Genomic DNA, 15,103 nt, shown 5'->3' on the forward strand with positions numbered 1-15,103 from the left:
CCCTCAGTACTGCAGCGTAGAAATCAGAGACCCCTGTTGTATTGAGTCTCTCCGGGCCGCATGATGAAGAGCTGCTGATCCAGCCACAAACCCAATTCAGTTTTCCATAAATGGCACCAAAAAAAAACTATCTTTTAATTTAGCACTTAAAACTTGTTCTTAGGACCAAGCCATAAAAAACTGTATTATAATAATAACTGGTTTACGTTTTAACTACCAACAATTGGTAAAAACTTTCCCCTTTCGGAAACAATGGGACGACCTCAGAGTTGACAAGGTAAAAATCTGTTGTTCTGCCGCTGAACAAGGCAGTTAACCCACTGGTCCCCAGGAGGACGTCATTGTAAATAGAATTTGTTCTTAAAACCCACTACCCCATTCCACTACTTTGACCCTATCTGCTCCTGCACCAGGCCAACTAACCCTACACTCATTAAAACCCACTACCCCATTCCACTACTTTGACCCTATCTGCTCCTGCACCAGGCCAACTAACCCTACACTCATTAAAACCCACTACCCCATTCCACTACTTTGACCCTATCTGCTCCTGCACCAGGCCAACTAACCCTACACTCATTAAAACCCACTACCCCCATTCCACTACTTTGACCCTATCTGCTCCTGCACCAGGCCAACTAACCCTACACTCATTAAAAACCCACTACCCCCATTCCACTACTTTGACCCTATCTGCTCCTGCACCAGGCCAACTAACCCTACACTCATTAAAACCCACTACCCCATTCCACTACTTTGACCCTATCTGCTCCTGCACCAGGCCAACTAACCCTACACTCATTAAAACCCACTACCCCATTCCACTACTTTGACCCTATCTGCTCCTGCACCAGGCCAACTAACCCTACACTCATTAAAACCCACTACCCCCATTCCACTACTTTGACCCTATCTGCTCCTGCACCAGGCCAACTAACCCTACACTCATTAAAACCCACTACCCCATTCCACTACTTTGACCCTATCTGCTCCTGCACCAGGCCAACTAACCCTACACTCATTAAAACCCACTACCCCATTCCACTACTTTGACCCTATCTGCTCCTGCACCAGGCCAACTAACCCTACACTCATTAAACCCCACTACCCCATTCCACTACTTTGACCCTATCTGCTCCTGCACCAGGCCAACTAACCCTACACTCATTAAAACCCACTACCCCATTCCACTACTTTGACCCTATCTGCTCCTGCACCAGGCCAACTAACCCTACACTCATTAAAACCCACTACCCCATTCCACTACTTTGACCCTATCTGCTCCTGCACCAGGCCAACTAACCCTACACTCATTAAACCCCACTACCCCATTCCACTACTTTGACCCTATCTGCTCCTGCACCAGGCCAACTAACCCTACACTCATTAAAACCCACTACCCCATTCCACTACTTTGACCCTATCTGCTCCTGCACCAGGCCAACTAACCCTACACTCATTAAAACCCACTACCCCCATTCCACTACTTTGACCCTATCTGCTCCTGCACCAGGCCAACTAACCCTACACTCATTAAAACCCACTACCCCCATTCCACTACTTTAACCCTATCTGCTCCTGCACCAGGCCAACTAACCCTACACTCATTAAAACCCACTACCCCATTCCACTACTTTGACCCTATCTGCTCCTGCACCAGGCCAACTAACCCTACACTCATTAAAACCCACTACCCCCATTCCACTACTTTGACCCTATCTGCTCCTGCACCAGGCCAACTAACCCTACACTCATTAAAACCCACTACCCCATTCCACTACTTTGACCCTATCTGCTCCTGCACCAGGCCAACTAACCCTACACTCATTAAAACCCACTACCCCATTCCACTACTTTGACCCTATCTGCTCCTGCACCAGGCCAACTAACCCTACACTCATTAAAACCCACTACCCCATTCCACTACTTTGACCCTATCTGCTCCTGCACCATGCCAACTAACCCTACACTCATTAAAACCCACTACCCCTATTCCACTACTTTGACCCCATCTGCTCCTGCACCAGGCCAACTAACCCTACACTCATTAAAACCCACTACCCCATTCCACTACTTTGACCCTATCTGCTCCTGCACCAGGCCAACTAACCCTACACTCATTAAAACCCACTACCCCCATTCCACTACTTTGACCCTATCTGCTCCTGCACCAGGCCAACTAACCCTACACTCATTAAAACCCACTACCCCATTCCACTACTTTGACCCTATCTGCTCCTGCACCAGGCCAACTAACCCTACACTCATTAAAACCCACTACCCACATTCCACTACTTTGACCCTATCTGCTCCTACACCAGGCCAACTAACCCTACACTCATTAAAACCCACTACCCCATTCCACTACTTTGACCCTATCTGCTCCTGCACCAGGCCAACGGCCTGGGAGGACGGGACACCACCACTCAACACACCCTGGAACTCTTCTGAAGTCAAATCTAGTATGACCAAATACTTCTCTGCAGCTGCCACCAAAACACATTTTCTTTCTGTGATTTACATTCCATTTCTGCGGTACAGTTGATAACCATTTGCTATGAACACTAAGAAGCCAACCTTACTGAAGCATATATCCCTCGTTGGCCCGTCCCTCTGTGCTGTCACAGATCTACTACTCACAGGGATCCTCTCAGGATCCCTCAGCCTTGACCCATCCTCCTCTACTTTCTTCACTGCCTCAACAGTGACAACCTGTTCCCAACAGTGGGGTCAGTGGGATTGGATAGGGGCCCCTCTACCTCTCTCTCTCTCTCTCTCTCTCTGACTGGAGGGGACAGGTGAAATGGTGTGTCTCCTCTGGTCAACAATACTCACCTTGAGACTTCACAGCCTGTTGGAGCTCCTTCAGCTCCTTCTCTCTCTCCTGGAATCTCTGCTGGACCTTCTGCTGACTCATCCCCAGCTGCCTCTGTGGAGAATCACTCTTCAATGAGCTATCAAGCTTTATTAGTCCAGTAGATCAATAGTATAGTAATGTGACATAGGGCCCATAGAGAGGAAGATCTAAACAAATGGATGGTCCATTTACTAAATGATATTTATTTGTTGCTATGTGAATGATTATAGTTTTTATGGTAGGACTACATGTATCAACAGGTTGAGACTGAACTTTGGACTCATAAAAGGGCATTCAGAATGATAATAGTGTTTGACATTATAAAATGGTGATACATCTGGAGAATCTGGGTTGACATATCAATATACTCAAGGTTTGTGTTCATATTTGTTCTGCTGAGGATCTATTTCATTTGAATGATCTCATATTCAAACAGCCTTAGTTCCTACTGTATCTTTAATTCTTTGTTTATCAGACAGTCACCAACAAGTTGTTCTGGTCTTACCTGTTTCTCAGTCCTCTCTGCTGCAGCTGACACTGTATCATGGCCTTTATGTTCGTCCATTGTACACATCAGACAGATACACTGCTGATCGGTACGACAGTAAACCTCCAGCAGTTTGTCATGATGAGAGCAGATCTTCTCCTGTAGTTGTGCGGTGGCTTTGACCATCTTGTGCTTCTTCAAAGCAGGAGATTCGTAGTGAGATTGGAGGTGAGTCTCACAGTAAGAGGCCAGACACGCCAGACAGGACATGAGGGCTTTCTGCTTTCTGGTCCCAGTGCAGACATCACACGCCACATCTCTAGGTCCAGCATAGCACAGAGCAGGAGGGGGAGCAGCCTGGAGTCCTGTCTTCTTCAGTTTCTCCACCAGCTCAGCCAACATGTTATTTTTACTCAGCGTAGGCCTCGGACTGAAGGTCTCTCTGCACTGAGGACAGCTATAGACCCCTTTCAGAACATCCTGATCCCAGCAGCCCTCAATACAGCTCCTACAGTAACTGTGTCCACAGGGGATGGTGACTGGTTCCTTCAGTAGATCCAGACAGACAGAACAACAGAACTGGTCCTGGTCCAGCAGAACTCCCTGTTGAGCCATTTGGACGGTTGTTCACTCTCACACAGACAGACGACACAGAGACTCAGATCAGTTTCGTTTCCTCAGAAGAGAGTTTGTGGGAGGGGGAGGGACTTCCTGGTTCTGCCAGAGGGGTGGGGTTAGAGGGAGGGAGGGGTTAGAGGGAGGGAGGAAGAGAGAGAGGAACTGCATGCAACAGCAAGAGGGAGACAAATAGTCTTGTTCCTTGGTTAGAGCCCTTAACATGGAATAAATGAAATAATGAATCTTAAAATGTGAGTTATTGGAATATAAAGGGTAACCGTTTCTATGAAGTACATATTAGAATTATTTTAATGACCTTTATAATGCCTTATAATACACTTATGTGTTCTAATAAGCAATAAGGCCTGAGGAGGTGTGGTATATGTAAGGATTGCGGACCTGGTGGCAGTGAAGTCAGACGCAGGAGAGCAGAGATAGGTAATAGCCGGAGCAGTTTAATACAAAACGAACCTACATGGGTACAAAACCCGATGCGCACCAGTAACAGAGTACAAGCACTTACAAACAAACAATTCCACACAAGGACATGGGGGGAACAGAGGGTTAAATACACAACAATTCATGATGGAAATGGAAACCAGATGTGTAAGAAAACAAGACAAAACAAATGGAAAATGAAAAAGTGGATCGACGATGACTAGAAGACCGGTGACGCCGACCGCCGAACAAGGAGAGGAAATGACTTCGGTGGAAGTGGTGACAGTATATGGCTAATATACAGTACCACGGCTAAGTGCTGTTTTTAGGCACGACGCAAAGCGGATTGAGAATTATGTAACACTTTCAAAAATACAATCAAATAAAAATGTTATTGGTCACATACACATATTTAGTAGATGTTATTGTGGGTGTAGTGAAATGCTTGTGTTCCTGGTTCCAACAGTGCAGTAGTATCTAACAATACACCCTAATGTAAATGTCACAGGTGTTGTAGGGTTTAGACCAAGACGCAGCGGGAAAATGTAAACTCATCTTCTTTTATTAAAGGACAAAGAACAGGCCAGTAAGGCACAAAGCTATACACAGCAACAATCTGCCACAAAACCCCCATGACTAACAAACTCCTAATTATAGGACCTTCAATCAGAGGCAACGATAACCAGCTGCCTCCAATTGAAGGTCCAACCCCAATTAACTAAACAAAGAACTACAATAGACAAGACAGAACATAGAAATACACTAACATAGTCTATGTTCTAACAAACCCCTGACCACATAAAACAAACACCCCTCAACCTAAATACATAGCCCGAACCACATAAACCAAACACCCCTCTACCTAAATACATAGCCCGAACCACAGGATGCCTATTTAAAAACACTTTTTCAACATTTCAAGATAGCAGTTAGTTCAGTTTGATCTTATTAAAGACAGCTGTATCATTTTTTAAATTCATTTTGACATATTGTTTGGGACCACTTTTTTTGCTCTGTTTGAAGGCTGTCAGCTTCTTCTCAGGAAGAGAATCCTTAGCCTTTCAACTAATTTTCAAATGATAGGATGCCTATTTTAAAACACTTTCTCTACATTTCAAGATAGCAGTTAGTTAATTTTGATTATATCAAAGACAGCTGCTACTTTATTTTATTAATTTTCACAATTTTATTTTTTTACCCAAAATGATTCTAAGTCCACAGTCTCTGTCATTGAACTATGTTGAGCCGTGTGCCTGGTGATTGAACAGGTTACCAGGTGTGTTTTTGAATATAGTTCTTAATGGCTTCAGTGGTGTGTTGGGGTCCATTGCTTGCTAAGGGGGAACCTCCCACCCGGGTTCAGCCAACAGGGGGCGCCACCCAACCCCTCTAGTAAAACTGAATGTCTCTCTCTCTCTCAGGCTATGAAAAAAGCCCCACCTCCCCTCGCTCAGCCATTCTAACAGTGGAAGCCAGGATCTGTGAGAAACTATGATAATAAACTGTGAACAATAATGAAGCCATGTTTGTCTGTGTGAGTGAGGATTTATTATATAATTGTGTGATAACTTTAATTCTGTGATAACTTTATGTAATACATCCTCTGTTTCCTAACTGAATAAACATTTTAAGATAGCAGTTGGTTCAGTCTGATCATCTCATGTACTGTTGGAACTTTATTTTAATCCTTTTTCACTATTTTAGTATTTTTTTTTATGACAAATTCCAGAGCCTCTGTATACATTTTTACACAGTTTTTCCCCCACTCTCTACTTTGTACAATGACAGAGAAAGTGGGACTGTCGTTTTTCTGACAAGTTCTCTCATTGATCTCAGGTTCAGCCACCAGGGGTCCCCCACCCTCCATGAAAACTTTCATAGGCTCTCTTTCACTCAGTAATCATGTAACAAGTCGACAGGCTCCCAGAGGCAGGGCAATCAAAGGCTCCAACTCACTGAACTGCCCATCAGCCCAGCCATTGGTATTATTCATACTGTTTAAATAAAAACAGAGGTCTTTAAACTCTTGAATATCTGAACTTGATACAGAGAAAAACAGGATGAGAGAAAGGAGGTTATGAACAAGACAAAACTATTTTTTATAGCATCATAAATTTTTATTTATTTTATTTACAGTCAATTCTCTAAAAAACCAAAAGGGAATTGAGCACAAGGCAGATTAGCCGTTCTCCCTCCCAACAACATAATCCAATTATTTTTAGGGACTTTTCATCGTATATAATTTATTTATTTATATATATATATATATATAATCTGTGGCGTGTGTTCATTTACAGGTCAGAGCTGTAAGGCAAGAGCCACATTCCAACACCTTTAAAATGTACCCCGCCCTCCCTCTCTTCCTTCCCTCCCTCCTTTCTTCCCTCTCTGCCTCCTTTCTTCACTCATCCTTCCTCTTTTTCCCCTCGTTCCCTCCTTCCTTCCCTCTCTCCCTCCTCTCTTCACTTATCCTTCCTCTTTTTCCCCTCGTTCCCTCCTTCCTTCCCTCTCTGCCTCCTTTCTTGAAATAATCAATGAATCAGACATGACTGAAAAAATGGAGTTCAAGCTTTTACACTTTCAAGTTGTGTCAAGTCAGTGATGTCACAAAGAACAAGGAGAGTAAGAAGGAAAGAAGGAAGGAAGGAAGGAAGGGTGCTTTTTATAGTGCTGGGGTGTGACCCCGGTGTTCATCTTGCTGTCCGGAGAGAAACTGAACCCATCTCAGAGGATAAGTCCCAAATGGCACCCTACTCCCTATATAGCGCACCACTTTTGATCAGATCCCCATGGGCCCTGGACACAAGTAGTGCACTATATGAAGGGAATAGGGTGCCCTTTTGGGACGCAAACATGGTAACACACACACAGCCGGCCCACTTCTCCCTCCCCCATCTCCTCACCCACCCCGCTTAATAAAACCCAACATCAAAAAACAGGGAGAGAAAAATTCTAGATTAAGAGAGAAATGAATCAAAGAGAAAGAAGTCTGTCCATCCTCTCGTTCGCCCGGCCCTCCCTCTCGCACGTTAGAAGGTGTTCACATCTTCTTTCTCCATTAAACCCTCTTTTTATTCTTTATGTTCAGGTAATAGTTCTCAGTCCTCCCCTCCTCCCTCCGGTTTCATTTCAGAATACAAGAGGAGTTCACATATCTGTTTATCCATAGGTATCCGCTTTCACCATTGCCCACGGCAACAACCAATCATCAACGATAAACGGGCAGTTAGACACAAAAAAACGCATCTGAAATTGCAAAAAGTGGAAGTTGTACTCCCGGTCCCCACCGCTGAGGGAGGGAGGGAGGGCTACTCCTTATTACTGTACCTCACCTCAGTCTCCTTCAAGTCTCTGGAGCTCACATCCTGGTCTGGGGTCTCTAATCAGAGGGAGGGAGGGAGGGCATCTCCTTATTACTGTACCTCACCTCAGTCTCCTTCAAGTCTCTGGAGCTCACATCCTGGTCTGGGGTCTCTAATCAGAGGGAGGGAGGGCTACTCCTTATTACTGTACCTCACCTCAGTCTCCTTCAAGTCTCTGGAGCTCACATCCTGGTCTGGGGTCTCTAATCAGAGGGAGGGAGGGCTACTCCTTATTACTGTACCTCACCTCAGTCTCCTTCAAGTCTCTGGAGCTCACATCCTGGTCTGGGGTCTCTAATCAGAGGGAGGGAGGGAGGGCATCTCCTTATTACTGTACCTCACCTCAGTCTCCTTCAAGTCTCTGGAGCTCACATCCTGGTCTGGGGTCTCTAATCAGAGGGAGGGAGGGCTACTCCTTATTACTGTACCTCACCTCAGTCTCCTTCAAGTCTCTGGAGCTCACATCCTGGTCTGGGGTCTCTAATCAGAGGGAGGGAGGGAGGGCTACTCCTTATTACTGTACCTCACCTCAGTCTCCTTCAAGTCTCTGGAGCTCACATCCTGGTCTGGGGTCTCTAATCAGAGGGAGGGAGGGAGGGCTACTCCTTATTACTGTACCTCACCTCAGTCTCCTTCAAGTCTCTGGAGCTCACATCCTGGTCTGGGGTCTCTAATCAGAGGGAGGGAGGGAGGGCTACTCCTTATTACTGTACCTCACCTCAGTCTCCTTCAAGTCTCTGGAGCTCACATCCTGGTCTGGGGTCTCTAATCAGAGGGAGGGAGGGAGGGCTACTCCTTATTACTGTACCTCACCTCAGTCTCCTTCAAGTCTCTGGAGCTCACATCCTGGTCTGGGGTCTCTAATCAGAGGGGGGGAGGGAGGGCTACTCCTTATTACTGTACCTCACCTCAGTCTCCTTCAAGTCTCTGGAGCTCACATCCTGGTCTGGGGTCTCTAATCAGAGGGAGGGAGGGAGGGCTACTCCTTATTACTGTACCTCACCTCAGTCTCCTTCAAGTCTCTGGAGCTCACATCCTGGTCTGGGGTCTCTAATCAGAGGGAGGGAGGGCTACTCCTTATTACTGTACCTCACCTCAGTCTCCTTCAAGTCTCTGGAGCTCACATCCTGGTCTGGGGTCTCTAATCAGAGGGAGGGAGGGAGGGCATCTCCTTATTACTGTACCTCACCTCAGTCTCCTTCAAGTCTCTGGAGCTCACATCCTGGTCTGGGGTCTCTAATCAGAGGGAGGGAGGGCATCTCCTTATTACTGTACCTCACCTCAGTCTCCTTCAAGTCTCTGGAGCTCACATCCTGGTCTGGGGTCTCTAATCAGAGGGAGGGAGGGCATCTCCTTATTACTGTACCTCACCTCAGTCTCCTTCAAGTCTCTGGAGCTCACATCCTGGTCTGGGGTCTCTAATCAGAGGGAGGGAGGGAGGGCTACTCCTTATTACTGTACCTCACCTCAGTCTCCTTCAAGTCTCTGGAGCTCACATCCTGGTCTGGGGTCTCTAATCAGAGGGAGGGAGGGAGGGCATCTCCTTATTACTGTACCTCACCTCAGTCTCCTTCAAGTCTCTGGAGCTCACATCCTGGTCTGGGGTCTCTAATCAGAGGGAGGGAGGGCTACTCCTTATTACTGTACCTCACCTCAGTCTCCTTCAAGTCTCTGGAGCTCACATCCTGGTCTGGGGTCTCTAATCAGAGGGAGGGAGGGCATCTCCTTATTACTGTACCTCACCTCAGTCTCCTTCAAGTCTCTGGAGCTCACATCCTGGTCTGGGGTCTCTAATCAGAGGGAGGGAGGGAGGGCATCTCCTTATTACTGTACCTCACCTCAGTCTCCTTCAAGTCTCTGGAGCTCACATCCTGGTCTGGGGTCTCTAATCAGAGGGAGGGAGGGCTACTCCTTATTACTGTACCTCACCTCAGTCTCCTTCAAGTCTCTGGAGCTCACATCCTGGTCTGGGGTCTCTAATCAGAGGGAGGGAGGGAGGGCTACTCCTTATTACTGTACCTCACCTCAGTCTCCTTCAAGTCTCTGGAGCTCACATCCTGGTCTGGGGTCTCTAATCAGAGGGAGGGAGGGAGGGCTACTCCTTATTACTGTACCTCACCTCAGTCTCCTTCAAGTCTCTGGAGCTCACATCCTGGTCTGGGGTCTCTAATCAGAGGGAGGGAGGGAGGGCTACTCCTTATTACTGTACCTCACCTCAGTCTCCTTCAAGTCTCTGGAGCTCACATCCTGGTCTGGGGTCTCTAATCAGAGGGAGGGAGGGTGTTGTGTGTGAAATCCCAGCCATGGTGGGATAAGGTAGAGTTCATATCTCTTTCTCTCCCTCTCCTCCTTTCTCAATCTCTCTCTCAGAAAAGGTTCTCTTCAAAGATGGCCATCAAGTCGCTCTGGAAGTTGATGTCAATGGTGTCCGCCATCTGTAGAGAGAGGGGGATGAGAGACAGAGCGAGAGAGAGAGAGGAATTAGATGCAGTGTTAATCTTTCCCATCTCTTCTCAGCTAAACTACCTCTCCTCTGTATTATTGTAATATAACTGAATATACATAATATAACAAGAATATACATATATTAATATGTATCTTTATGATGATTCTCTCCTCATCTCTCCTGCTATACCAGTATATCATGTTAGTATTATAGTAGTATTACTGCTATACTAGTATAACATGTTAGTATTATAGTAGTATAACTGCTATAAAGTATTACCACCTCTCTTCTGCTAGAAAAGTATATTATGTTAGTATTATAGTAGTATAACTGCTATAAAGTATTACCACCTCTCTTCTGCTAGAAAAGTATATTATGTTAGTATTATAGTAGTATCACTGCTATAAAGTATTACCACCTCTCTTCTGGTAAACCAGTATTTTATGTTAGTATTATAGTAGTATTCCTGCTATAAAGTATTACCGCCTCTCTTCTGCTAAACTAGAATTTTATGTTAGTATTATAGTAGTATTACTGCTATAAAGTATTACCGCCTCTCTCCTGCTATACTAGTATAACATGTTAGTATTATAGTAGTATCACTGCTATAAAGTATTACCGCCTCTCTCCTACTATACTAGTATAACATGTTAGTATTATAGTAGTATTACTGCTATAAAGTATTACCGCCTCTCTCCTGCTATACTAGTATAACATGTTAGTATTATAGTAGTATTACTGCTATAAAGTATTACCACCTCTCTTCTGCTAAACTAGTATTTTATGTTAGTATTATAGTAGTATTACTGCTATAAAGTATTACCGCCTCTCTCCTGCTATACTAGTATAACATGTTAGTATTATAGTAGTATTACTGCTATAAAGTATTACCGCCTCTCTCCTACTATACTAGTATAACATGTTAGTATTATAGTAGTATTACTGCTATAAAGTATTACCACCTCTCTCCTGCTATACTAGTATAACATGTTAGTATTATAGTAGTATTACTGCTATAAAGTATTACCACCTCTCTCCTCCTCCTTTCCTGCTCGCGGCGTCTCGCCAGCTCCCTCTGCTGGTCCACAGAGTCCTCGTCGTCAAGGCTACTGGAGAAGAGAAAGTGGAGTGTCAGAGGGGGATGAGCTTAGATGGGGTGCTAGAATGAGCTTCTCCCTTTATCCATCCTTCCCTTTTTTCTCACCATAGTTTCTACCTCGGCTGAGAGGTCTTCTCCCTCTCCTCCTCCTCCTCCCTTTCCCTCCCTCCATCCTTCCCTCTTACCGTAGTTTCTCCTGCTCTCTCCTGGCCTGTGCTTTTAGCTGTTTCTCTCTCTCCTTCTCTCGGGCGACGCGACGGACCTGTTCGAAGCTGTCGCTAGAGGAGCGGACAGCGGAGGCGGGGGTGGACTGAGAACGCTGGGCCAAGAACCCATGTTCTTTAACTTCACATCCTGGGAGGGGAGGGAGAAAGTGTAGTGGGAGGGGGAAGAGTGCCACACAGACATTTCGTTAACACCCACTTTTTAAAGACATTTCACCTCCATTTTAATAACACTGCCTTACAGGAGAAGTTATTCTTTTTTTTTTTACAACTAAATCTATTTTATTTATGTAAGTTGAATTTCATAGTAAGGGTCCAGACACTTTTTTTTTTGTGATTTCACATGCTTTTGAGAAACTTACCCCAACCAGCAAATCATGTTTTTGGGAAACCCGAGCAAATCACATCCTCATTTTGTAGTTTTGTTTCATTAAAGCCTATTTATTTTTGGTACAAGCCGTGTTTCGTTAAAGCCTGTGTAAAGTTAATTTGTTTCAATGTACCGGTAGGCACCTGCGGCTTATAGACATGTGCGACTTATTTATGTTCAAAATAATACTTTTTTTTTAAATTCAGTGGGTTCGGCTTATATTCAGGTGCGCTTAATAGTCCGGGAAATTACGCCAGTTGTTCTGTATAGACGCATAAACACTCCCGTCTACAGACTTCCTTTGGACGACCGATATCTAATGAGGCTTTGGCTAGTTGTTCTGGACGACCGATATCTAATGAGGCTTTGGCTAGTTGTTCTGGACGACCGATATCTAATGAGGCTTTGGCTAGTTGTTCTGGACGACCGATATCTAATGAGGCTTTGGCTAGTTGTTCTGGACGACCGATATCTAATGAGGCTTTGGCTAGTTGTTCTGGACGACCGATATCTAATGAGGCTTTGGCTAGTTGTTCTGGACGACCGATATCTAATGAGGCTTTGGCTAGTTGTCCTGGACGACCGATATCTAATGAGGCTTTGGCTAGTTGTTCTGGACGACCGATATCTAATGAGGCTTTGGCCCCTGAAAAAGGGGAGAAATAATCACGAGAGTGATACGGTATTATTTCCTCACTGAGAACTTTTACTGCAAATCATTTTACCAAAGTAACACATTTTACAAAACAACAGATCTACAGGAAAGAGCTAGTGTTGTAGGGTACAAGGCTTATTCAAGTCACAACAGTATACACTGTAATTCACTGAAACATACACTCATTTCAATATAACTGTCAAGCACAAAGCTTTAACTCAGTAAACCATAACTCAATTTATCAACAGTCAATAAAGTGTTTGAAAAACCATTATACAAATAACACCGCAAAATATCTTATTAAAACCTCTTGAGGATACCCTAGGATAGGGGGCGCCACAGCGCATTTTGAAAAAAAATCGTTCCCATTTTCAACGGCCTACTAATCAAACTCAGAAGATAGGGCATGCATATACTTATTATATATGGATAGAAAACACTCTAAAGTTTCTAAAACTGTTTGAATGGTGTCTGTGAGTATAACAGAACTCATTTGGCAGGCAAAACCCTGAGACATTTTCTGACAGGAAGTGGATACCTGATGTGTTGTATTGACTTTAAACCTATCCCATTGAAAAACACAGGGGTTTAGGAATATTTTGGCACTTCCTATTGCTTCCACTAGATGTCGCCAGTCCTTTCACAGTGGTTTGAGCCTTATAGAGTCAAAACTCAGTGAATGACAGGAGTTTGAAATTGGTCACAGGGGATGGGCCATCACCATTATGACGCCGGCGGCCATGTCTGCCCCCACCTTTGGAAACGGTTTTAAAGGCAATGAAATCATCCCCCTCGAATCTTATTGGCTCTCTTGGTGTTAGAGGCCCTGAACATTTATTTTATACAACGTTTGACATGTTTGAACGAACCTACATGCGCGAGGATTGCTTTCAGTATGAAGTGCAGAGCTGCGTTTGGAGAGAGCCATAGGACGCGCTACCAACATCAGGCTAATGGAACGTGAAGTATGGACTTTTTGACCGAAAATACATCTGTTGTGGACCTGGGATGCTTTCTGATGAAGACAACTAAAGGTAGGCGATTATTGACAATATTATTGAAGATGAGATGGTTCATACTGTTGCGTCCAAGATGGCGCCGAGCACTGTATATTAGCTGATTTTCTGAGTATCGCATCTCCTTTTATCGCAAAGTGTGATTACCCAGTAAAGTTAATTTAAAATCTGGTATGACGGGTGTTCTCAAGAGATATTCATCTATAAATGTTAGATTGACAATATACATTTAAAAAATCGTTATAGTATAGCAATTTATTGAAACGTAGCATTGTTTACCGGGACGCTTTTGAGGGGAAATTAGGTAGTCAACGTCAGACAGAGATGTAAAATGCTGTTTTTATATATAAATATGACCTTTATTGAACAAAAGAATGCATGCATTGTATAACATGATGTCCTAGGGGTGCCATCTGATGAAGTTTGTAAAAGGTTAGTGCTACATTTAGCTGTTTATTGATAATATGTGATGGAAGTGGTTGGTCGGAAAATGGCTATGAAGCTGCTTTTTACGATGGACTCATCTAATATAATCTAATGATTTGCTTTTCCTGTAAAACCTTTTTGAAATCGGACGACGTGGGTCGATTCAGGAGAGGTGTATCTATAAAAAAAAAATATATATATTTTTTATTTTTGTAAAAAATTATGATAATTTTTTAATGCTAATTGGCGATATGATTTTTCGCTGGATTTTGATCCCGCTAACGGGATCAGATGCTCAAGAGGTTTTAATAACAACGCACATGTTCATTGACGATCGACATAAAATGGCAGCTACTCTCAGTACGAAGCCTTCGCTGCAACCGAGCAGGGCTCATATTACTCTCTGCAAACTGAACTCTAACTTCCTCAAGATGTTACTAAGACACAGCTTAAACACTCTTGACATGTTAGCGAGTTATTACATTTAAATGACTCTGTTTTATCATCAATAACGTACCTGGAAAAGGGGAGAAATAATCCCGAGTGTGATACGGTATTGTTTCCTCACTGAGAACTTTTACTGTAATGAGGAAAAGACCGCGATTTCCCCGCGAACTTGGCTGGAGACCAGAGCAATCGATCTCAGGCTCATAGATTAAAGAGCATTTAGTAGATCACAGATTAACACTTTTCCCCTTCAATTTGGCACCACAAAATAAAGTAATCAATATAACGGTTTACACATTCCTTTTACAATTCTTACCTTTTGTACGCTTGATGGATTTTTTACTTTTTAACACAATTATATGAATGTTATCCATCTCTATCAACTAATACAGAATGCATGATATTTTTAACCTTAGATGTTTTAAGATCCTCACATACTATGAACTTACTAATAATTTTTTATGTATAACAGGCTATGAGTATTTCCTGTAACCTGTCACATATACAGGGGGTACCAGGTAGTAATGAGGCTATATACAGGGGGTACCAGGTAGTAATGAGGCTATATACAGGGGGTACCAGGTAGTAATGAGGCTATATACAGGGGGTACCAGGTAGTAATGAGGCTATATACAGGGGGTACCAGGTAGTAATGAGG

At 43.9% G+C, this 15,103-nt stretch overlaps 1 protein-coding gene and 1 long non-coding RNA gene across 3 annotated transcripts in view; both read right to left on the reverse strand.

Moving 5' to 3' along the window:
• The window catches only part of LOC123732599 (tripartite motif-containing protein 16-like), a 9,308-nt gene extending 5,254 nt beyond the window's left edge, over window positions 1–4,054 (reverse strand). Inside the window, exons 1-2 of the mRNA XM_082971912.1 lie at window positions 3,363–4,054; window positions 2,843–2,929 (exon numbers count right to left, since the gene is read on the reverse strand). Of these exons, the coding sequence (XP_082828038.1) occupies window positions 2,843–2,929; window positions 3,363–3,959 (684 nt within the window). The 5' untranslated portion in view covers window positions 3,960–4,054. The remainder of the gene's footprint in view (window positions 1–2,842; window positions 2,930–3,362) is intronic.
• Window positions 4,055–4,397: 343 nt separating this feature from the next.
• On the reverse strand, window positions 4,398–14,643 carry LOC145876135 (uncharacterized). 2 transcript variants are annotated; one of them, XR_014391432.1, is made up of 4 exons: window positions 14,516–14,643; window positions 11,493–11,661; window positions 11,239–11,317; window positions 4,398–10,197 (listed from the first exon to the last, which is right to left on the reverse strand). It is a non-coding gene; the product is annotated as an uncharacterized LOC145876135 (long non-coding RNA). The 2 variants fall into 2 exon arrangements; XR_014391433.1 differs by having other exon boundaries at window positions 11,236–11,317.
• Between the last annotated feature and the right edge of the window lie 460 nt (window positions 14,644–15,103).

Source organism: Salmo salar, unplaced genomic scaffold (genome assembly GCF_965601325.2).
Source record: "Salmo salar unplaced genomic scaffold, fSalSal1 ptg000436l, whole genome shotgun sequence".
In the NCBI taxonomy this organism is placed as follows: Eukaryota; Metazoa; Chordata; class Actinopteri; order Salmoniformes; family Salmonidae; genus Salmo; species Salmo salar.